General features: G+C 30.9%; 4 protein-coding genes across 5 annotated transcripts; 2 read left to right on the top strand and 2 right to left on the bottom strand.

Moving 5' to 3' along the window:
• Positions 1–464: 464 nt before the first annotated feature.
• LOC127281956 (transcription initiation factor TFIID subunit 4) lies at positions 465–9900 on the bottom strand. 2 transcript variants are annotated; one of them, XM_051305980.1, is made up of 10 exons: positions 8206–9900; positions 6486–6755; positions 5278–5406; positions 4831–5163; positions 4000–4176; positions 3597–3856; positions 3343–3509; positions 3119–3249; positions 2853–3035; positions 465–2751 (listed from the first exon to the last, which is right to left on the bottom strand). In XM_051305980.1, the coding sequence occupies exons 1-10, from the start codon at positions 9184–9186 to the stop codon at positions 2476–2478; spliced, it is 2907 nt and encodes a 968-aa protein (XP_051161937.1). In that variant the 5' UTR covers positions 9187–9900; the 3' UTR covers positions 465–2475. The 2 variants fall into 2 exon arrangements, with proteins under 2 accessions (XP_051161937.1, XP_051161938.1); XM_051305981.1 differs by having other exon boundaries at positions 6549–6755.
• A 271-nt stretch (positions 9901–10171) lies between these two features.
• On the top strand, positions 10172–15788 carry LOC127281955 (RNA polymerase-associated protein CTR9 homolog). The gene is made up of 14 exons (XM_051305979.1): positions 10172–10337; positions 10849–10914; positions 10996–11094; positions 11166–11405; positions 11501–12073; positions 12145–12264; positions 12334–12644; positions 12725–13250; positions 13313–13507; positions 13575–13691; positions 13750–14060; positions 14124–14449; positions 14530–14698; positions 14767–15788. Exons 2-14 carry the CDS (start codon positions 10876–10878, stop codon positions 15398–15400), a joined length of 3660 nt encoding a protein of 1219 aa, XP_051161936.1. The 5' UTR covers positions 10172–10337; positions 10849–10875; the 3' UTR covers positions 15401–15788.
• Positions 15789–16531: 743 nt separating this feature from the next.
• Positions 16532–18097, bottom strand: LOC127281906 (solute carrier family 35 member E3-like). The gene is made up of 5 exons (XM_051305888.1): positions 17366–18097; positions 17140–17292; positions 16988–17070; positions 16745–16883; positions 16532–16664 (listed from the first exon to the last, which is right to left on the bottom strand). The coding sequence occupies exons 1-5, from the start codon at positions 17855–17857 to the stop codon at positions 16560–16562; spliced, it is 972 nt and encodes a 323-aa protein (XP_051161845.1). The 5' UTR covers positions 17858–18097; the 3' UTR covers positions 16532–16559.
• Positions 18098–18137: 40 nt separating this feature from the next.
• LOC127281903 (nuclear pore complex protein Nup160 homolog) lies at positions 18138–24091 on the top strand. Its single transcript, XM_051305879.1, has 14 exons — positions 18138–18351; positions 18603–18916; positions 18988–19090; positions 19168–19697; positions 19764–20567; positions 20629–21059; positions 21120–21341; positions 21446–22128; positions 22197–22541; positions 22615–22797; positions 22869–23035; positions 23098–23331; positions 23407–23501; positions 23580–24091. Exons 1-13 carry the CDS (start codon positions 18270–18272, stop codon positions 23497–23499), a joined length of 4191 nt encoding a protein of 1396 aa, XP_051161836.1. The 5' UTR covers positions 18138–18269; the 3' UTR covers positions 23500–23501; positions 23580–24091.
• Positions 24092–24879: the final 788 nt, after the last annotated feature.

Genomic DNA, 24879 nt, shown 5'->3' with positions numbered 1-24879 from the left:
AGAGCACAAAATTTAATTAAATCGAAAAATATAATAAATTCGAATAATGATCGCAGATAATAATTTTCCTTTGAAAGAAATACATTTCATTAATAGAATTTAAATAAATGAAATAAAAATTGAAAAACAAATTCTTGAGGTTTTCAAGTAGGAAATTTAATTAAGACGAATTAAAGAAAAAAAAAATTAAATAGAGCGTATTTATTTAAGGCAAATTCCATTCGATTTCATTAAACGTAAATAATGTTATTAAAAAATTAATTTCATTAAAAATTAAAATAATTTTTAAAATTATTTCATAACATTTACAAATATAAGAAATTAATTTTCAAAAAAAAAAAAAATTTTAAACGACAATTTTAATTAAAGATAAATTAATTTACAGAAACGAAAACGGTAATTAAATATAAACGAAGACAAATGAGATGAAGTAAAAGAAAAATTAAGAGAAATAGTTAATTGGCTGCGTTAAATCTTTTCATGTTTATTTATTTGCTCTGGCTACTGCTTATTAATACAATTTGTAAAAATAGCATAGGTACTGTACCAAAATTGCTATACCGTAAATTTTACACATCTTTTTTTTTCATTTTTTTTTTTTCTTTTTCCTTTGTGAAATTCCACTTTAGGTGGCAGTATAAAGAGCAATAATTTTCTTTCTCACGGTGTAAAAAAAACCTAAATGTGTAATCGCAACAAATGTTTTTTAAGGTATAGTACAATGGTACTTCGCATTGACAGGAAATAATTTTTTTTTTGTTTTTATGGAAAAATGATCTATTTACAAGGGATGATTCGGATCTTCCTTATCGATTTAGGAAGATTTTCTGATAATTGCGATAAAACGTCACCGCAATTTTTTTTTTTTAATAACTATATTTACAGTCAACTTTCCTATCTATACACTACTAGAAATTTCTCGTTAAACTTTTTTTTTATTTATTTAGTTATTTTTTTTTTTGTCGTTTTTCTTTATTTATATTTATATTAGAGACTCTATTGCCGCAATTTTTCCCTTTTCTACTTTTTATATCTAATAAAAAAAAAAAAACAAAAATTATTCAATTTTGCACACTGATATTGTAAAAATTTTTTTCTTTTTAGAAAATTTTTTTGAACTTTGTAAAAAAGACGCGTTTGTAAAAAAAAATTTAAAGGAACGCGCTGATTTACAATGTAATTTTTGATTTGATTCGCAGTCCGTTGTTAAAAAAAATTTGAAAACATTTTTGACAGCACAGAATATTTGAGAAATGTCGGACGTAACGAAAGAAAGAAGAAAAATCTGTACAATAGGCACCCACGTATTTTCAGCAGAGCGGATCTTTTACATACAAATCAGGTACACACATTTTTCTTATTTTTTTTTTTTTTGCATTTTTTTTTTCTTTTTTTCTTTTTCAATTCACTATTTTTTTCATGAAGCACAATGTTTCCTTTACTCCTAAGTAGCGGCAACGAGTTACTTTTCTTTTTTTTTTCCCCATTTTTTCATTAAATAATAAATTAATATTTTGATCGAAAAAATATTCGTGATTCTTAGTTTCGTAAATCTTTCTTTAATAAAAAACGTAACAGCTAATTTTTTATAAACACTGAAAATGTAGATTACAACATAATATACTGATAACAATTCCATTCTTATTTTAGAGAATAGTCGAGTAGCTATATTTTGTTGTACCAACATTGAAAATTATCCCTACAATAGTTTTATGTGTCATTTAAACTGTACAAATAATATTTTTCTTCTATACTGTTTGGACAGTGCTTTTTTTTTATTCTCTCTCACTCTCTTTCATTCACTTTCTCTCTTTTCAATTGGTAAGATAACACTTATCGCGGAATTTATTTTTTTTTTTTGCAAAAATACGATTTACAATGTCCAAAAGTACAAGTCAAATATTACGAGCAGGCATATACAAAACAAAAACCAAATTACATACAAAAAAAAATCTTTTTTTCACCCGTTCAATTCATTTATTCATTTTTTTTTTTGGGAAACATTCGCGCGCAATACAACCTCTTTTAGATAATGGACAATGTTGTCCTTAAAGAAAAATGAACGATGTGCTTCATACACATCGTTTTCTTTTTCTTTTTTTTTCTCTATACAGACGTGATCTCGAGTTAAAAAATAAAGAACAATTTATTACATTTTTTTTTTGTATATTACAATCTTAAAAAACTTCAGTCATTTACAAGTAGTTGGGAAGCTTAGTATCGACGCTTTTCTTTTTTTTTCTTTTTTTTCTTTTTTTTTTTTGCAATAAAGTTTTGTTGGAAAAAATGTGTAGATAACTCCAAGCCAAATTGGCATCGAGCTTCAATTGCACGCAATTTGTCAGGCACTTTTTGAAGGTGCCACAGGAGCGCGTCACGAAATTTGAGATCTATTGAGACCAGCTCACACAAGACCATACAAGTAAAACGCCATTTTAGTGGCGTATCACTTGTGTTCCTGCCCATTGCAGAACATCACTTTAGATACGATTTATAAAGTGTTGTACTTCGACACGTATCTTTTTCTTGTTCCAATAGAAATAACATGTCTCTTATATTTACCCTTTTCACTCTCGGTCTCATTGACATTTGACGATTCATGCCAGAAGATGTTGCATTTAATCCAGAACTCGCAGGACTCGCTGTTGCACCGCCTGTATCGAGTTTTGGTTTTTTTCGTGGTCCAATGGCTTGTAAAGCTGTTAAATTAGCTTCACGTTGCCTTAATTCTTCCATTTCTGCTCGTTGCATCTAAAAATTATAATCAAACATTAATTTTGAATAAAAATTATGGATATTAATTTTGATTTTAATTTAATGTAAAATAAAACCGAAATTATTGATTTTATTACCTCTTTTGCTTTTGCTTTTAATTTTGCTTGTTCGGGATCTTCAGTTTTTGCGCGACTTTTTGCAGCTCGCAGGAGCATTTCCCTCTCGTGTTCTTCGTGCCTCTTACGTTCTACCCTGTCTAAGTCTTCGAGAAACTTAAGTTGCCCTCTCACATCCTGAGAAATTTCGTACCTAGGATCCATCTGCAAAATAATATAAATGAATAAATATAAAAAAAATTCCTTTTATCTCAAAATACTAATTTTCAAAATCTTAATATACATACTTTATTGAGATCTACCCTATGTTCTCCTATGATTGCAAGTTTTTCAACTAAATTTTTTAACCTTTCTTGTACAGCGTGAGAAATTAAGGTCGATACTTCTTGATTTGGTTCCTCCAAACCATATTTTAACACTGAAATTATAAAAAGTTTAATTTATTGCTTAAATTATTTTTTTTTATTAAATTAGAGTATTACTACTTTGTTGGTATTAAAAATAAAATTACCTATTTGTTTTATTCTTTGCTGCAGAGGTGACAAATGTAAAAAGGCTTCATCTTTACAAGATCTAATTTGAGTCCCGACAAATTCTGTGGATCCGAGGATTCTTTGAGATTCCTCTGCGAGATTGACGCCTCCCATTGCCGCGACATCGTTTATATCGTCATCGCCCCTACATAGACAGATTTAAATATTTTCGGAATTTTCATGATAAAGGCTTTAATTTAAGAAAAGAAAATTTTATTTCAATAACACTTACGTATAGCCAGCTGAGGAAAATGTTTTTTTCTCTTTCTCCTTAATTGTCGGTTTTGATTGAACTGAAGGCACTACAACTTGTTTGTTGAGCGTAGTAGTCGCATTAACTGCTTTTCCCTGAGCGGCAGCAGCGATTGTTTTGAGAACAGTTGTCGTTGCTGTTTTTTGAACAACCGTTGCCGAAGGTCGAATTGTACTTACAGCCATTGCCGATCTAATAGCGGTTGCTTGAGTACGAGCCACCGTCGTTATTGGTCGAATCTATAAATTTTACATATTTTCTTTTAACTACAATTTTTTAAATTTATTTTTCAAACTTTTAAATATAAACTTTTTTAACTTGGGGGTTAAAATTTTAAAATCATGATTTTCTTTTTAGTAATCTTAGAAAAGAAGAGACTTACAAGCCTTTGTTGAACCTGTTGCACTCCTCTAGGAGCGGCAGTTGCGACAGTATTTTGCGGTGTCATCAACCTAACTTGCGTTGTTGCGGTTGCAGTTGCAGAGGGAATTGGAGTACCCGCAGTAGCAACTGCTGCCACTGACACAGGAAAGACGGCTACAGTATTCCTCAACTGAGGCTGTGAAAAATAAATTTACAATTTACAAATAATTTTCCTTCATATTCTATTAATTATTAATTTTCCTTCAATTTATTTTCTAAAAAATAACGTATTACCCACAATTTACAAATTTTTTATAAAATACAATTGAAAATTACAAATAAAAAAAAAATTAAGATTCTATGATTGTCAGTTTAAAATATTAAAAATCAATGATCTGACAAATTAATGAAAAAAAAAAATTCTCGATCAATGTAATTCATTTGTTCATAAATTACATTTTTTTTTATTATCGATAAGTCCATGCTCTTTGATCTCTGACATCTCATTATCGGAGCAATGTAGACACAATATCTAAAGAATATCCATGATAACTTATTTAACACTCCCTTATCAAATAAATGTCAAACGAAATGATATTCATGAGAAACTATTTCTAATTTGATTCAATGTAGCGATATTTCACTTCAATAATTCCATAAATACAATTTTTAATTTCCTTTTTACACACATGTATCAATTTTTTAAACCTAATTTTTGTTTTTTTAGTGTAAAATTTAAAAATTTCGACTCTCTTTTTGAAATAAAAGTATTTACAAAACATCACAGAAAAATAATAATTATTTTTTTAAAAATGAAAATTCTTTTAATTGTAAAAAAAAATAAACTTACTTGTACAGTAGCTGGAGTTGCGGAAGCTATACAGAAAACAACATTTGCGGGAGGTGGTCTTATTCCTTCTATAACAAGTTCCTTTGTAACGAGGGACTGCCGAAGAAGAGGCAAACTTTTCTTGAGAAAACCGATTAAACATGGTTGAGGAGATGCGTTTAATAATTTTTCAAGTCTATCACAAAACTGCTCGGGTTCAACTTTAGTATCAATTAATTCTTGAATCAACGTCCGAACCTTTATTTCCACATGTTTAGGTTCTCGACTAGACAACTCTAATAAGTTTGCTAAAAATTTACGGCACTTTTCTTTGGTATTATCTGTGGTCTGACGCTGAAATTAAAAAAAAAAAAATTTAATACGTTAAACAATTTACATTTTTTATATTTCACATTCAAAAAATTAAAACTGTGATAAAAATTAAAAACAAAAACCAGTGATTTTTACCTGTACAGGAGCTTGTCCCGTTTGGCCTGTTGTAACATTAGCATTCTGTGTAGTAACAGGAACAGTGGTCGGAGCTGATTGAGTAACAGTTGCATTTGGAGTTACAGAAGTCACACTTGCTTGTGCGGTCTAAACAAAATTAAATGCAAAGAAAATTTAAAAAAAAAAAGATTCTCAAACCTTGCGTCGATGTTTCTCGTCTCTATCTCTTTTTTTCCAAAAAAAAAAAAACATTTTTGTACTTCTCAATTTTATAAACAAAATTTCAACGACAGGAAAAAAAAATTCACCCTAAGCCAATACTCATGCTTAAATTATTATAAATTTATACAGAAAACTCAAATTTTCTGTACATTTCATGAAAAAATAGAAATCTTGCGTTCAATCTAAAAACAATAGAAACAAAATACTGCAACACTCTTGTAAAATACAAAAGTTTTCTAAATAATCGTCATTCAATGCAATAATTTTCAAAAAAAAATTTCAGACAAAGAAATATCAAAATAAATCAAATTAAAGCACTCTTTTTTTTGATCATGCAACTCACTGAACAGCACTTTTTTTATAGAATAATTTTCTACGGGAAAGGATGTTTTCTTTTTTAATTAAAAAATACATAAATAAAAAAGATTGACATTCACGAAAAATACTAACTAAACACAGATTTAGTAAATATTATACCTTTTTTTTCTGTTAAAATAAAATTGACGCACTTACACCTTGTATACAGACTCGTGTCTCAATTGATCTTGAATTTTCTCAAATTGAATTTTTCTAATAGAAAGTTGTTTTTATTTCTAAAATACTTAAATTCCGAATTTAAAGTTGAATAATTAAAAGAGATTACAATTTTACAAAATCAACTATAGGCAAAAATAAGTAACCACTTTTCTTTTGAATAAAAAAAAATCAAATAAAATGATTTTGCGAGAGATGAGAGAAATGGACCTGTGTTTAGATTGGTATTGAAACATTATATTTAAATGAAAAAGAAAAAAAAGGCAGATATTTATACATAATACAAAAAAAACAATTCCTACAGAAGACCCAAGGTTATAAATTCGATGCAGGACAAGAAAATGCAAATGGTAACACCATTCCAAGTGAACTAAAATTAACAAAAAAAAAAAAAATACAAAAAAGAAAACGTATGAAAATTCTACAACAGCACTACATCGAGTCTCGTATGAGGTATGAGAGTGCGTCACCTGCATGGGTTTTCTTAGGGTGGCGAGTGGCGGGCCAGTGAACTGAGTGTTCAGCCTACTTACAACCGGCACAGACGCGAGGCGATAAGTCGTGCCTCCAGTTGGTGTCGCAACCATCGTATTCGCGCCTATACTATTTGGAGTCACAGCTGTGCCTCCTGGTGCTGCGGAAGCTGGGGCTGCCACCCTTATACATTGATATTGTCCATTTTCCGTTTTCACAATTAAATTTCCCTGTATTTGAAGACCATGGAATGCTTGCAACGTTATCTGAAAAAGATCCAATAATTTTAGTATATAATCACAAAATTTTTTTCCAAAAAAAATTTTATTAAAAAATTAATTCTCATAAAGAAAACAATTCATAATAATGTTAATAACAATTAAAAAAGTACTCGTCAGTTCAATACACAAAAAAAAATTATTAATAATCATTAAAAGAAGTAAAATTATTATTTTCACATATCAAATTTATTTACTTTCATTTATTTACTAACTTTAATAAACACTAATACCAATCCCAAGGTTGAAATTGTATGAAAGATTTTAAGGTTATGTTAATTTATTATTTTGCATCATTTCACAAAAACATTGAATAAAAGATGAAAATAAATTCACATTAATAAAATGTAACAAATTAATGAATGAATTACAGATGTAATAAAAATAATTAAAATAAATAATAATTGATAATAGAATGAAAAATTGAAAATAATTAATGAATCACTTTCACATTATTTTTAAAGAAAAACTCACTCCATGATAATCCTTGTCATTAATAACGTACATTGTATAGTAATTTTCTTGATGAAAATAAACTGTGTAATAAAATTAAAACAACAGCACAACTAATTGTTATCTATCAGAGAATTGATTATAAGTGAGCTTTGCTTCGAACACAAACACTGACTGAAACTTTCAATGATAATTTTGTATTAGAAATTCCAAGAATCTTGAGAAAAAGACATTGACAAGAGGCTAAAATCAAGAGACACGTATATATACATATATTATAAATGTTATCAAAACTTAAATTGATGAATGAAGAATATTTATTCTTAGAACAATGAACAATTTAAAATCCTCCCTACCTTTATTAAATTTTTTTCTTTTAAAAATCCAGAGAAAAAAGATAAATTTCAGAAAACTGACAGCTAGACTCAGACTTACATTTTGACAGATGGAGTTAGAAGATTTGAAATATATTTTCAAAAAAAAGGAATTTTCTAGATTGAAAATTAGTATATCAATATATGATAAGAATGTAAGATAATTTCTGAGCTGATAAATTATATTATCATCTCTGAATATTTGACATTTTGATCATTTGTCGAAAGAAAAATACCTTGATAAGTTTCGAAAGGAACAAGAAAAACCAAACAAGTATTGCAACTGAATTAATAAGTTATACTATTAAAATTCAAGGTCTCAGCTAATGTTGTTTTTTTTTACAGATATAATTGTTTTTCAACAACCCATGTAATAGATTGACAAGAAACTTGTAAAATGTACTTTGAGGTTATAGTGTCAAAATTTTGGTTAAATTTTTTTTTGTTTTTTAAATCATCCTTATGAAATTAGTCACGGGAACTTGAAAGGTGCAATGGCAGAGAGCGCTGTATATAATTAGAAAACACTCACATGATCAAGGTAAATGTGCGTGATTTCTTAATGTTGGTGAGAGGTAATGTTTACAAAATAGAGAAATTGAAATACTTACTGGAGCACCAGGTCTTGCTCCCACCATTGGTTGTCCGATGACAAGTCTTGGAGCGACTTGTTTACCACCTTGCTGACCCGCAACAGGAGTTCCTTGCCTTATTGTATTCATATTGAGAATCTGCATATTACTGGGTACAATTGTTGACGTTACTCCCGCTTTACTTTGGAGAGTCGTATTAACAGCGTTACCACCAACTGAGACAGGAACTGACAACGGGACGGAGACCATACCACCTGGTGTTCCACTACTCTTTATCACTAAAGCAGTACCTGTCGGTTTATTCACATTAACACCCTGATTATTTTGTTGAACCACTGTGCCGGTATTTGTGACAACATTTGCCGTCTGCAGGACCGTCTGTGTCGTAACACCTAGAGTACCGTTCGCGAGTTGCCCAACATTTTGGGCAGGAAATGTAATTTTATTATTAGCATTAACAACTCCGGTTGTCGCGATAACCTGTCCCGCGCCCGAATAAATAATTTTCACTTGTTCATGTGTCTTGGTGAGAGCAGGAACAGTTTGATTTGAGGTTACCTGGTTGATATACGTGGCTGCAACTGTCGACTGATTTTGCTGTTGGAGATGTTGCTGCTGCTGTTGCTGCTGTTGTTGTTGCTGAGCGGTAACCTGTGGCGCCACAGCATTTGTCGTGACGACATTTACCGGGAGTAAAGTACTCGTTGTAATGGATTTTGGAACCTCCTGAGTCATCAAACTGTTAACGGAGGTCTGACTGCCGCCGTTGGCAACCCCATGTTTCTGTGTCTGTAAGACAGCGGAGATAGTGCCCCCGTTTGAAATAGTTGAGTTCACCTGGTGATTCTGTTGACTGATCGCGACGGAAGTTGGCTGATGAACGGCAATCGTTGGCGTCGACGTCACTAATTGCGTTTCGAGTGAGCCCACAATTGCGTTTACTGCGGATTCGTCGACGTCCGTGCTGAGAGCTTCCTCCAGAAACTTAGCTGACGCCATTTTCTTCCAAACTCCAACTGTAAACTGAAATGCGCATGCGCGTGTCGCAAATACTTCCCACAGTGCATTGCCCCCCTAACGCTGAAAACTGACCACGGAGGATCTCATATTTACTGGACAGGCGCCTTCAAGGATCACACAAATTAACCAACGTGACATCGTCGGGAATTCTTGACAATCAGGTATCCTTGCCCCGTGTCGCACCACGTGTTCTTCTTTCACGGCGCGTGCTTTCCACGATCCACCGAAGGCCGCCCACCCCACCCCCCGTCACTGTCTTCGTTGTCGTCGTCGTCGTCGACGATGATAGTCGATCAAAAACAGAAACAACACGTCACCCGCCAAAATGAGCTGCTTCGAAAATCATTCGATCACCATCAATTACTGATCCAATTCGTAAATTCACTATCAATGTCATCGTCGTGTTATAAATTTAGGTTTTCATCAAAGCAACTTTGATTCACTTTTTCCAAAAGCTCGAATATATACTGCGTTAAAGGAACGCTATTTCTCCACTCCAAATGACGCGCGTCCAAAAATGGAACTAAAAACTTATTATACTTGATTTTATTATCAATTAACCATTCTACTTTTTCAAGGCAGAATAATAATGTTTCACTGTTTATAGAAAAATTAGAAAACACGAGAAATTTCTCACTGCACGATAGTGATAATGTGTTTTTGTTGAATTGTTGACTTTATCAACCTACACTACCCTGTTCTTTTAGCCGGATGTGACGTAAGAGTGCAGCACTGCATCATTACTGCAACGCGGCAAATTCAAATTTAACTAAATTTTCTAATATTTAATTATGTAAATTTTTATCTAACAAAATAAATCACATGTAGTGGAATAATTTATTCATTAAAAGAATATTATGAAATTTTTTTCTAGTTCTAATAAAATAGATTTTTTTTTAGTTTTCCAGCAGATTAAAATTTAAGCGCCAAAATAAACCAATCGGAATTGTCGTCACGATTATGTCGTCATAAATCTGTCATGGCGAACGGAAGGACGATGGACGCTGTCGTCATATTTTTTTTTCATGAAAATAACTCCGCAAAAGTGAGGTTATTTTCGTGAGATTATGAATTTTGAAACCGGTTTATTTATATAAAATTATAAAACCTGGCTACTAAATAAATAAACGGTGAGTTTATTCAATTGATAATTATTTATTAAGTTTTAAACAGTGATTTATAGTAGAAAAAACTGTTCAGAAGTGATAAAAAAAATTAAAAAGTTGTCAAACCCATGATTGTTGCGAATAATTTAGCTTTTGTTAATATTTAAATCGATTGATTGGATTTAAAAGTGAGTTCTTTTTATTTTAAATAAAAATAAATTTAATTAAAATATAGTAAACAGTATTATCACTAAATGTGGAAATTAAAAATTAATAGAAAAGTTACTATAATTATGTGAAAGATAATTAAAAAAAAAAAAATGTTGATTAACATATGGATTTAATATCGAAAACAAATTGTTAATTAAGCCATAAGTTTCGGAAAATAAGGAAATTGTGAAAATTCTTGTGATTTTATTTTGTTGTTTGTTTTATTTTGATTGTAGTATGCTTTTATTTTATAAAAAAAAATAATTGTCAATGATTGTTTTTTATTAATGTAAGACTAAAAAGTTTTATTTACTTTTTTTTCTAGACAAATTGGTCTAAATCGCTAATTGCGATGGCGGCCATCGAGATCCCGCTTCGTGATACGGATGAGGTACGTTTTTGATATAAATAAAAATATATTTTCTTATAATTATATTTTGCTAATTTTTGTTGTTTTTTTCTTTCAAATAAGGTGATCGAGTTATATCCCGATCAACTTCCTGACGGTGATGAAGTTCTTGGAATTTTACGGCAAGAAAATGCAAGCCTTCATATCTGGGTCAGCTTGGCCGTGAGTATTTTTTTATTTAAATGTCTAATTTAATAGAAATTTCTAGGTACATTTATGTTTTCATTTTATAGCTGGAGTATTATAAACAAACAAAAATTGATGATTTCATCAAAATACTGGAATCATCACGTCTCGATGCAAACACCAATTATCGAGACTTTGAGAAAGATCAAATGCGAGCCCTTGACATGTTGGCTGCTTATTATGTCCAGGAGGCGAATCGCGAGAAAAATAAGGACAAAAAACGTGATCTCTTCACGAAAGCAACTTTACTTTATACAACAGCTGACAAAATCATCATGTATGATCAGGTAATCACTGCAATAATTAAAAATTCTTTTTTAAATTATAATCCATTTTATCCTTTTTTTTTTTTAATAAAATAAAAATTTAATTTTTCTTCTAGAATCATTTATTGGGACGCGCCTATTTTTGCCTTTTGGAAGGCGATAAAATGGATCAAGCTGACGCGCAATTTAATTTTGTTTTAAATCAATCGCCAAATAATATTCCATCATTATTGGGTAAAGCGTGTATTGCATTTAATAAGAAAGATTATCGTGGCGCATTGGCATTCTATAAAAAAGCATTGAGAACAAATCCAAAATGTCCAGCTGCCGTTAGATTAGGAATGGGACATTGTTTTATGAAAATGAATAATCCAGAGAAAGCACGATTAGCTTTTGAAAGAGCACTTGAATTAGACAGTCAATGTGTTGGTGCTCTCGTTGGATTATCAATATTGAAATTAAATCAACAATTACCCGATAGTATAAAATCTGGTGTTCAAATGCTCTCTAAAGCGTATACAATTGATTCAACAAATCCCATGGTTCTAAATCATTTGGCAAATCATTTTTTCTTTAAAAAAGATTACAATAAAGTTCAACATCTTGCGCTTCATGCTTTTCATAATACTGAAAATGAAGCGATGCGTGCTGAAAGTTGTTATCAACTAGCAAGAGCTTTTCATGTTCAGGTAAAAATTAAAATAAATTTTTTTTAAACAAAAATATGAACAAAAATTTACGAATTTTTTTTCTTTTAAAGGGCGATTACGATCAGGCTTTTCAATATTATTATCAAGCAACACAATTTGCACCGCCTGTGTTTGTGCTTCCGCATTTTGGTTTAGGTCAAATGTACATCTATCGAGGAGATTCTGAAAATGTGAGAAATAATTAATTTTTTGAAAATGAAGATAAAAAAGAAAAGATAATATAAATTTTTTTTTTCTAGGCGGCTCAATGTTTTGAAAAAGTACTCAAAGCTCAACCGGGAAATTATGAAACGATGAAGATTCTAGGTTCATTGTATGCTAATTCAACTTCTCAATCGAAACGAGATATTGCTAAGAATCATTTGAAAAAAGTAACTGAACAACTTCCGGATGATGTGGAAGCTTGGATTGAATTAGCACAAATTCTTGAACAATCTGATTTAAATGGCGCTTTAAATGCCTATGGAATTGCAACAAAAATTCTCAAGGACAAAGTCGGTGTTGATATTCCACCGGAAATTCTCAATAATGTCGGCTCTTTACACTATCGGTATATTTTAATTTATTTATAATTTTTAAAATAAATTATAATACAATTTTTAAAAATATTTTTATCCAAAATTTATTTAGTCTCGGAAATTTGGAGGAGGCGAGAAAAAATTTGGAGGAATCATTATCGCGCTCAAATCAAGAGGCAGAACACGATCCAGGCTATTATAATTCAATATCAGTGACAACCACGTATAATTTAGCGAGATTGAACGAAGCCTTGTGTACATTTGATAAGGCAGAAAAATTGTATAAAGATATTTTAAAAGAACATCCAAATTATGTTGATTGTTATTTACGACTTGGTTGTATGGCACGTGATAAGGGACAAATTTACGAGGCTTCCGATTGGTTTAAGGATGCATTGAGAATTAATAATGAACATCCAGATGCATGGTCATTGTTGGGTAATCTTCATTTAGCAAAAATGGAATGGGGACCGGGTCAAAAGAAATTTGAAAGAATTTTAAAGAATCCAACAACAAGTACTGATGCCTATTCATTGATTGCTTTGGGTAATATTTGGCTGCAGACATTACATCAAAGTGGAAAGGATAAAGATCGTGAGAAGAGACATCAGGATCGTGCTTTAGCCATGTATAAACAGGTAAAATTGATTTAAAAATTTTGAATTTTCTTTTATAAGTAAGGTAAAAAAAATTTTTTTAGGTTTTGAGAACTGATCCAAAAAATATTTGGGCTGCAAATGGAATTGGTGCTGTATTGGCACACAAGGGATGTATTAATGAAGCGCGTGATATTTTCGCTCAGGTGCGTGAAGCGACTGCTGATTTTTGTGATGTTTGGTTAAATATCGCTCATATTTATGTTGAGCAGAAGCAATATGTCAGTGCCATTCAAATGGTAAGATTCAAAAAATTAAATCGAAACAACTATCGAACAATTTTAATTTAATACAATTTTTTTTCAGTATGAAAATTGTTTGCGAAAGTTCTACAAATATCATCATGTGGAAGTGTTGCAATATTTAGGACGAGCTTACTTTAAAGCGGGAAAACTCCATGAAGCAAAAATGACTCTCTTGAAGGTAAATTAGAAAAACAAATTTTGTTAAATTAAATTAATAAAACTTATTTGATTTCCAGGCTCGTAAAGTGGCACCTCAGGATACTGTTTTGCTTTATAATATTGCGCTCGTATTGCAAAGACTCGCGACTTCAATTTTAAAAGACGAGAAATCAACTTTGACAACTGTATTGCAAGCAGTTCATGAACTTGGATTGTCGAATAAATATTTCCAATATTTAGGCTCACATGGTGATCGCATGGAAACACTATCTGAAACAGAATCACGAAGATGTCAAGATTTATTGTCACAAGCGCAATATCATGTGGCGCGAGCTCGACGATTGGACGAGGAAGAAAAACTTCTTCGGAAAAAACAAGAGGAAGAACGGTAAATGAAAATAATTACTTAAAAAATTTCTTACTTATTTAATTAATTTATTTTTTCTTCTAGGCAAGCGTTTAAGCTTCGTCAAACAGAGGAGCAACAAAAAATGGAGGAATTACGCCGGCAGAAGGAGGAGGAAATGTTGCAGAAACGTCACGAGTACAGGGAGAAGACAAAGAATGTTTTATTGTTCTCGGATATGCCGTCAGAAAAGAAAGGAAAAGGAAAGAAGGTCAGAACTGATCAATACGTCAGTGACAGTGGTTCGGATGGTGGCGAACGAAGAGAGGACGTACCTCGTGAGAAGAAACGCAAAAGGAAATCGAGTGCCGAGAGAAAGCCACGTGGTAGAGGAAGAAAGAGAAGAGTTGGCAGTGGTGACAGTGCCGGAGGTATTTTTTTTATTTAATCTTCTTTTTGCAAAAAATATTTTTTCAAATTGATCCTAATCTCTTTTTTTTCCAAAAACAAGGATCCGAAAGTGATCGACCAAAAGCTAAACGAGGAAAGAAATTGGGAAGTTCGAAAAAATCGAGAAAGTTTCAAGCAGAGACGCCCAAAAAGGGACGAATCATATCCAAAGAAACTATTTCAACAAGCGAATCGGACAGTGATGATAATCGACGAAAAGCTTCTGGAGGGTGAGCAAAAATTTTCCAATTTTTCTATCATATTTTTCATTTTATTTTATTTATTGCCTACTTTACAGAGACGACAGCGAGAAAGAAGGACCAAGTGGAAAACGAAGAATTGTCTCCGATTCAGATGGATCACGTTCACGATCACGTTCTCGATCCGTTAAAAGTAAATCCCGATCAAGTTCAAGATCACGATCGGGCTCGCGAAAATCTGGCTCACGTTCAAGATCACGATCAGGTTCGCGAAAAAGTTCACGATCAAGATCAAGATCATCGTCAAGATCAAACAGTGGCTCAAGAAAGTCACGTTCACGTTCTGGTTCACGAAAATCACGATCGAGATCACGATCTGGCTCGAGGAAAAGTTCACGTTCTGGCACGGGATCACGTTCACGTTCTGGATCAAGACACTCGAGATCTAAATCAAGATCGCGATCGGTATCACGTTCACGATCAAGATCGGGATCGAGGAAAAGTCGATCGAGATCGGGTTCAAGAAAAAGTGGTGGTTCACGATCGAGATCAGGCTCGAGGAAAAGTGATGGCTCACGATCACGATCAGGTTCAAGAAAAAGTGGATCACGTTCAAGATCTGGTTCGAGAAAAAGTGGATCACGTTCGAGATCTGGTTCAAGAAAGAGTGGATCACGTTCAAGGTCAGCAACCCCTAAAAGTGGATCACGCTCACGTTCTGGCTCACCGTAATCTTTTTTTTCTTATATGAAAATATTTTTCTTGTATATTAGCAATAATACGAAGATCAAATTATCATATAATTGTGTATTTACCGTAAAAGAAAAAAAAAGAATTTATACAATTCATTGCGACTTGACGTTAAGTTTCATTGTCAATGTAAAAAAAAGGGCAAATATTATTTGTAAGCTTGATTTTCAATTGCAATGAACTCTTTTTTTTTTTTTGTAGAATTTGATTCTATTTACAGTTTTTTTTTGTCACGATTTATCAGATTTTCGGAATTAAGAATTGTAGACATAAATTTTTGGGGACTAATTGTCTTTAACGAAATATGTATGTTTTTTAACATTAGAAATCTTATATTAATAAAACATCATTAGTGGATTTTAGAGTAAAACGATTTGTTTAATTTAATTACCTCTACCTTTTTTTTTAATTAAGTTTCGCTAAATTTTATCTTTATTTTAAATATTTTAAAAAATAAATTAAGAAAGAATGAATTTGTTTGAAATTCTCGCGGTCATTGCGTAATCAGACACATGCGTGTGACTCACGATCAATAGAGCATACTGCAAGACTTTTACCAGCGGTAGGGATACCGTAAGAGAAAATTTCATTTGCCGATTGGTATATTCTTGTGCCTTATGGTTTATGGAGAATGTAATAAGGTTTTTTTAAGAATCAAAAGATGTCTCACGACGATGTAGCAATTGAAATTCTTACTCGTAAGCGGTGAAAAAACATGTTGGGCGATATATAAGAGCGATGAGAGGTTTCATTCAACAGGGTCCGATGCACCTGGGAAAAAAGCTATGATATGAGCCATGATATGTTTGAATCACAAATAAGCTATTCTACTTCGGTTGTAATCAACAGTCCCTGCCCTAGGTGTAACTTTGACCTTTTGCTTCCGTAAACAATGATTTTTTAAAAAAATTTTTTTATTATTTAAATAGAAATTTAATTTTTAAATGAAAAATTAAAACAAGTTATAGAAAAAAAAATTAATAATCTTCTTTAATGTTAGATTCATATGAAAATGTTCAAATATTGACAAAATTTATTATAATTCAATAATGTTTTAAAAAAAAGTTTCTAAATATTTAAAGTTTAACGTGAAATTTGAAAAAGTTCACCAAATTGTTTAAAAAAATAATATATATTTAAATCAATCTTTTACAGATTGTGTAAAAAATGGCAATTGCTTTTTTTTATGTAAAGGCTTTCGTTCTTCAGTTGACGATTGCGGCAATAAAGTCTTGTTGTCTTTCATCTGAAAGTAGAACTATTAGTGTTTATTTTTTATTTAAAAAAAAAAATGAAAAATTAGCTCGCGGCAATTTATTTACTTACCTTAACGTGAGCATATAAAATAATACCAACTAGTGTCAATGTGATTCCCATTAATTGATTAATCGCTAGAGATTCATGAAATATGAGTGATCCTCCTAAAAGCAGCAAACAAAACTTGGAATGTCCCACCATGTTGTATCTATTTTTTTAGTTAAGAAATATATCTATCTAAATAACAATATTTAAAATTTCAAAAAAATATTATAAGTATAGAAATTTAAATCTATTTTGAAAAAAGGATACGTTAAAGGCGATGTATATCCAATTATCCAATAGGATGTTAGATTCACGAAAAATGCAATAACTCCTGATAAAAGAACCATTATCTACAAAAAATGCAAATATTAAACATTTTCCCTAAATGTAATTAAATATAAAAAAGAATTCACACTTACTAAATCGAAAAAAGACCATTTAAAAGTAAAAGTATTTCCCAGAGGTTCGAAAAAAGGAATAACAATGCACAACATAATTGCCGACAATGGTGCCTGATAATACAACAATTGCATTGGATCCATTTGAAATTCCCTCTGTTTTCTATTAACCAGCTGAAAAAAAATGTAATCAATTAAAACTAATTATTTATAAAATGAATTAAATATTTTTAAATAAATCTCTTACGACTTGATATAAAGAAGTCACAAGTACGCCTAAAGTAGCGTAAACAGTTCCCAATATATTAAATTGAATATCATAGTAAAAATTCAAAATAACACCTACGATAATCGGTATTAATGTCAACATTACCGTTATCGAAAATGATTTATTGTAAAAAATTATTTGCATAAAAATAACACATGGTGTTGTCAACATTTTTGCAATTTGATAAGTTCCAACAGTATTGTGCGCTAAACTTAAATTTGTCAATACAACAAATCCACAAAATGACATTGCTATTAAAATCATTTCTTTTAAAGGAACATTTTTTATACAAAAAACATCCAATTTCTCACATATTATTAATCCCATGAATGTTATAACAAAATGTATCATTGACAGTGTCATATTTGGAAATTCAATTTGAACGTAAAGCCATTTATTTAAAAGGACAATCATTATTGAAAAAAATACATTCAATATTAAATAACACGTTGTCAATATTTTTCTATTCATTTTTGATTGTTGTTTCTTTGTTTTTATTTATAATTTTGACACTTCTTCTCTTAGGTTAGGAATTGAAATTTGAATTATTTGAATATCTATCACAATAACAATATTTAAACACTTTTCGGTATATAATCATATTAATCACTAGTTTTAAAATTAAATTAATCTCATTTAAGTATTTACAGACTGACTAGAAATGTATTAAATTTTCAAATTAATAATTATTTGAAAATTTGTTTATTTTTGTTCTTCTGCTATAATTTTTTTTGAGCGCTTCTAGCGGCAATTTAGAGAAACTATGTAACAAATGTGCTTGTTGGCGCGCTTAACGGTTATAAACGTTTGGAAAATTTCATTTTTTGTGCTTATTTAAATGAAAATTTAATTAAAAGAAGTGATAAATAGTGATAAATAAACAATGGAGTTTCCCCTCGGCTACAGGGAAGTCATTCCAGACCAAACTGTACCCGAGAAGTGGAAGGAGATCACCCTCAATACCGGTTTGTTAAACTTAACCTTCAATATATAATTGATTTTATTTATTATATCTTTGAAATATATACTCTTTTCCATAGATTAGTAATCGTAGAGTATTGTTTTTAATTGTTATTATTGTTTCTTAACGTTATAAATTACGTTTGTTTAAGTATTATATTTTTTTGTATAACGAATTTCAACGTGACTTAACCTTCAATTTTTTTTAATTTTTGATTATTTTTACTTTATTATTATAAATTAAAAAAAATTACAGGTGGAAGCCAAAGTACACTACAGGATATTAAAGTACCAGAGAGAGCGGGTGGTTATTCGTATAAAGATTGCTCGAAATATTTCACAAGGAATCGTTTTATTTATTGGAGAATATGTCACGATATTCTTGAATTAGTTGAACATAGTTTGGACGTTAATTTAGCGAATTGTCGAGTACGTTATAAATTCACTGATACGCCAATTTTAGATGGAATTACAATTCATGAAACTGCAAATTCAGTTGTTATTTTAATTGCCACGGTTTCTAGTATTCATAAATTGAGTTTTCCACATCCTGACAAAATTCACAGACAGGTAAAATATATTTATTTTATGTAATGGAGATTTTTTTTCAAATACTAACCGTTATTTTTTATTTACTCCAGGAACCTTTACTTGGTTCACATCCAGATCTTAGTATTCAGTCAATTTTCAGCGAAGCAAGGGATCCTCATACATTCCACGTTATACCAACCGCTGGAACTACAAGTATTTGATTCTTTTTTTTTGAATATTATAAAAAAATTTTTTTAACTTTTTTAAAATTTATTAATTTGAATTTTTAGATTCTCCGGTTCCACATGCGGCGGCATCATGGCTAATGCTACCACAGGAGGAAGCACTTTATGCATTGGCTTACAGTTCGGGTACAATATTAATATTACGCTTAGATATATGGACGGGTCTTGTTCACAGCAGCGAATTAAAACAAGATTCAATAGTACCACGTTTTTTGAGTGGAATTGCAACGGCTTTTCGTGGACGAAGTACCGAGGGTCAGGTACCAATGGCACTTGAAATTCACACATGTGGCAATGATACGTATTTATTTGCTTTATGCCGCGAGGGAAATGTTCGCATGTGGTCAACAAATAAAGCACAATGTATCGCCGTCACTGATGTTGCTATTGATAATAAAATTGCTTCACAAGGTGCACAGGGTCATGTTCTAAGAAAAGCTGTTAGCTCCGAAAATGAACTCTATCTTGGAACGTATCTAAAATTTCGAAATGGTTGCGAATTCAGTATTTTGAAACCAATTCAAGACGCTGGGGTTTTTAAATTTATACGTGTTTGCACACTATTTGCACCCGATGTAAGTAAATTCATTTTTCTTCTATTTTTTACCTATCGATTTTTACTATCGAAAATTCATTTGTAGCAACACTTGGTGGATTTTTCGTTCACGGCAACGAGACTTTGGGCCGTTTGGAGAACAACGGACAATGATACAGTTGCGGTGACACATGCACAATTGCCATTGAACGGTGCGCAAATTAGTTCCGAATGGGAAACGGCGATTCTTGAACAACCACCGGATAGGGATTATATTGTCAGTGATCCGGGTACGGATCCACGGCAAGCTTATGTTAATTTTATCTTTCATCCGGGACAATTTTCACTAGCCGATATAACAAGAGCGCTTAGCATTTATCGACGATCGAATTTAATTGCTGATATAAGTTTATCGCCGGCCGTATTAAAAGAACGTGTTTGTATGGCAGTTGAAGCTGATATACAAGCTGAAGTTATGGATTATGAATTAATGGATGAGGATTATTTGGAAATAGCAAATCGTTGTTGGTCGAAATTTTATTCGTGTGTGGTGCAATATCATGTGAATGGTTCACGACCCGTTGGATTATTATTGTTACAAAATGTTTATGGTGTTGCACTATTGAAAAAATCATCTTTCTCACTTTTACGACCAATGGAGGCATTGGAGCATTTAATGTTGTCAAATGAAAGAAGTTATGTATCGCGTTTTAAAACAACGCCTGTACTCTCTCAGGATGATAATATTTGTCAGGATTTGATAATGTTGATGTCGTCACTTGTTATGTTGGAGGATCAGATATCCGAGGAATTGAAGGCGAATATTGAGAGGGAATTGTATAATCTTAAAAGTCCGGATATTATTATTGAGGATATGCTTTCGAAATTGATATTAGAAACTGACGATCCGGTATGTTTTTGTTTTTTTTGAAATAGTTTATTTATTTTTTCTAATTTATTGAATTTTTCAGCTATTGGACTATGATTTTCAAACGGAATTAAATCAAAGATTAAAGAATGTAAAGGACGTTTCGAAAGCAATGGCGATGCTATTGGAGGCATTGACTTATGATTTGGGACAACCGAATAAATTGGATCTTCTTGATAATCAGGAAGCGTCGCGTGCATTAATGCATGTGAGTCATTTATTTGGCAGTCAATTGGGAATATCAACAATAGCTGAGAGTGTGTCGCAAATTACTCTCTTGAGATTTTCAATTTGTCGCGATTTGTTGATCCTTCAGCAGATTATTTTGACGAGACCGGAATTATTTAATTCTTCATCGTTACAAGCAATAAGATCGTCATTGGCGCCAAGAACTGTTAAACTTACACAAGCTTATTTTGTTGTCATTTGGATATGTGGATCTAATGCTACTTCCAATCTTTCACCAGCCTTATTGTAAGTCTGATTTAAAAAAAAAAAAATAGATAAATGGTTAAATATTTTTAATTTTTATAGAGAAACGAGTATGCAGAGACTCTCATTATTGAAATTAACGGATTCAAAAGTGAGTGTAATGCAACGACAGCAAAGATCACTGTCTTTATTGGAACTTTTTATTCAAAGTGGAGGTGCGAAGCACGCACAGAAATTATTGGCAAATACATTACCGGAACAATCGGCTTTAATTTTATGGCACTATGGAATGCTCACGCATGCAACACTCATTGCACAACTTGTGTATCCTTTTTTTTAATGTCAATTTTTTTAAAACTTTATTTAAAACTTTGTTTAAGTTAAACAAATCATTTTAAAAAATTATTTATCCTTAATAAACAATTTAGTTGGCCAAGATCGGGAAATTTCGTCTTCCCCGAATGGTTATTGTCGAGCTGTCAATTTCTTCTTGTTCAAGAATACGTTCGTCTTTTGAGTACATGGTGCGAATGGAATATTGTATCAAGAAAATTTATTCTTGCCGTGTCACTTTTAGAAATGGGTGAACCACAAAAGGCATGCGATCAATTTTTTCGTTCGTCTAATGGCGTTTTAACTGATCGTTTTATTGCCGAAACATTTCTTGAGCCAAATCCAATATCGGAAAATAATGCACTCGTCAATTATTATCTAAAAGTAATTGAACTCTTTGATCAACATAATGCATCAGATTGTGTTATTGAACTGGCTGAAACTGCAATTGCAATTGCCGATAAAGATGATCCAAATTTACCAACATTACATTCCATTGTTTTTGCACAACATCTTAATTTGGGACATCATGTGGAAGCTTATCATTGTTTAAATTTAAATCCCGATTCAGCGAGACGTGTCGATTGTTTACGGCAACTTGTTGTTACACTGTTTGAAAGAAAGAAACTTGTTGATCTTATTTTATTTCCTTATGTTGAAATGTATGAGGATTTGGAAAGAATTGTTGAGGGTAGAGCAAGAAGTGTTGATTTAATGGAGAATAATTATTATAATTTCTTATATAGTTTTCATGTTAATAAGGGAAATTTCAGAAAAGGTAATTTTGCTTTTGTAAAATTTGTTTAACATTTTTTTAATGTTAATTAATTTTGAATTATTTTTTAGCTGCATCTGTAATGTATGAGCAAGCAATACGTTTGGGACAAGAATCACATTCGGCGCCAATTATTTCTAAACAAGCACAATGCCTATTGGCTTGTATTAATTGTTTATGTTTGGCTAATGAAAAATACCGTTGGATTGTACGACCAGTTATTGATCAAACTTTTTATGAAGAAAAAAATCCAAAGTCAAAACGAAGCATTGATGGAAAAGAAATACTTCATTATAAAGTGAAAAGACAAGTTGAAGTTGTCGAATTAAAGGATATTAAAAAAGAATATTATATCGTTGATGCAAGATTAAAATTATCGAAACTCAATTCTGAATTACTTGTTGTCGCACAAGTTGGTAAGTTAATTTTTACTTATTACTATCATTAAGATTATTCTTTTTATTTATTTTTGAATTTGCAAAAATATAGGACCTGAAGAACTGATAGCTATTTTATCCAGTGTTGGATTATACGTGACGGCATTGCATTTGTGTGAACAATTTGGTATTGGAAAAAGTTCTGTACTTGAAAGTTTAGCATCACAATGCGTTAGATTGAGTCAACAGGATGATCCAAAAGCTTGGGATTGGCTCATTCTAAACGATGTTTTTGGTTGGTATTTAGAATTTTTATTTCTTAAAATATAAAGAATTTAAATTAATTTTTTTTTGAATTTTTTTTAGATATTACATTATCTGCTTCCAATGTGGCGAATATTGTTTGGAAATTATTGGAACATTTAACATTAACACACGAGAAGGAAAATCAAAGTGAATTACATAAAGGTGTTGCTAGAAAACTTCTTCATCATGGAGCATTTATTCCAGCTTGGCTTATGTCTTCTTACAAGGTAAAAATTGATTTTTGCTTTTCTTAAAAAAAAAAAATTTACATTTTATTTTAATTTTTTAGAAACGAAATGCCGCTGAGCTATTACGTCTTTTATTAAACATGGGACGAATTCTCGAAGCAAGTGAACTCGCCATCGATTATATTCGAGCAATTTTGGGCAAGGGAATGGAACATTTTGATTTTGAATCACCCCTCGTGGCCACTAAACCGCCTGTTTGGTTACCGCTAAATACTGTGGAACTCTTGTTATTGGAATTAGAACATGCGAGCAATGAAGATACAAGCTATATCGAGGTATAAATTTATTTTACAAAATAGTAAAAAATAATAATTATTATTTTCTATAAATGTAATTTTTATTTTTTACAGGCTTATGATGATTTGAAGGATACTTTGGAAGATTATATCGAGACTGTAAAACGTGTATCACTTGATATGATACAATACAGAACACTTTCCTAACAGTAAGTTAATTGAAATTTTAAATTAACAATTAATTATTCAGTAATAATTAATAGAAATATTGTTTCTTATTATTTCAGAATTGAATTTATTCCCAACATCTTATTGATTTTCACTATAAATAAAAGAAACAAGTCTTCAACAAAGAATGAACTATTTTTCCGTGGAAATTTCTTGTAAATATTTTTTTTTTTGTGTTTAATTTCTTCACAATACTTAATACTTTTTTCTTGAATGTTCATATATTAATTTATACATAATTTTACTTTTAATACAGTTAACAATAATTTCAAGTGTCAAAAAATGTGTGCCAATAATTTGACTACAAAAAAATTAAAAATATTTTGTTAGTATTTTTATAAGCAATATAATTGTTCAAGAATTAATTGAATTTGTCAACTTTATGTTAAGTTGGTCTTTATTTTTAATAATTTGTTAATTTGACTTAATTTTTTCATTTGAATATTGTTGTCATCATTTGATGATATAGTTAGAAATAAGCAGCGTAAATTGACAAAAGTCATTTTTTTTGTAAAGGAACCGTACTTTGGTAACTATAAATAAAAGTAAAACTTTTGTAATTTAACATTAATTTGTATTTGTTTATTTATTTTTAATGTGATTAACAATTTTAAAGGTTTTGCAAACAACCTCGTTTAGAATACTATTTTGAAAAGATGAATTAATTGGTGCTTCAAAGATGATTGAATTCTACATCCAATCTCTTTAATCTAAGTTAATTAATTTATAATAGTTTAATAATTATAGAAAAATTAAGAAAAAAAATTGTGGTTTATTCTCATCGGTCTACGACTTCGAAATCTTTGAACTTTGAAGTTACAGAAATTCAATCTTTCTTAATTTTCTCCGTTAATTAGAAGACAAGTGTTGGTTTGTAATTAGAGGAAATTCTTCTGTTTAATTTATCAAATTTTACAATTATTATTTTTGCGCTTTTGATCATTGAAATTGTTTTCTCGGATTATGGAATCTTTTTAAACAGCTTTTTGTCATATTCTTTTTTGTGTTTAAACAACCACTTTTTGAGTATACTCTTTTTCATTAAGAACAGATCAGCAATTCAGCTCAGTTCAGTAACAGCTTTTATGCATTCTTTCTTTCTTAACAATGGTACCGTTTTAGTAACTTTTTATAAGAAGACATCAAACAACAATTCAAATTTCATCCACAATCATCTTTTTAACCCGCTTTTTACAAATTACAATTACTTATTATTGTTACTTTAATAATTTCATTCTCCAGTTTGAAAATCCCCTTTTCACCCCAAGCGCTAATCAACTTAATTAATTTTGAAAATTGAGAAAGATTTTTTATCTGCAAATTCCGTTATTAATTTTAAATTTCGCGCCTCGAGGCAAT

The sequence above is a fragment of the Leptopilina boulardi genome, unplaced genomic scaffold, assembly GCF_019393585.1.
Source record: "Leptopilina boulardi isolate dan_hultmark-lab unplaced genomic scaffold, ZJU_Lbou_2.1 LbouV2_278, whole genome shotgun sequence".
NCBI lineage: Eukaryota > Metazoa > Arthropoda > Insecta > Hymenoptera > Figitidae > Leptopilina > Leptopilina boulardi.
The sequence above is the reverse complement of the archived record's forward strand: the minus strand, read 5'-3'. Positions and strand labels throughout refer to the sequence as shown.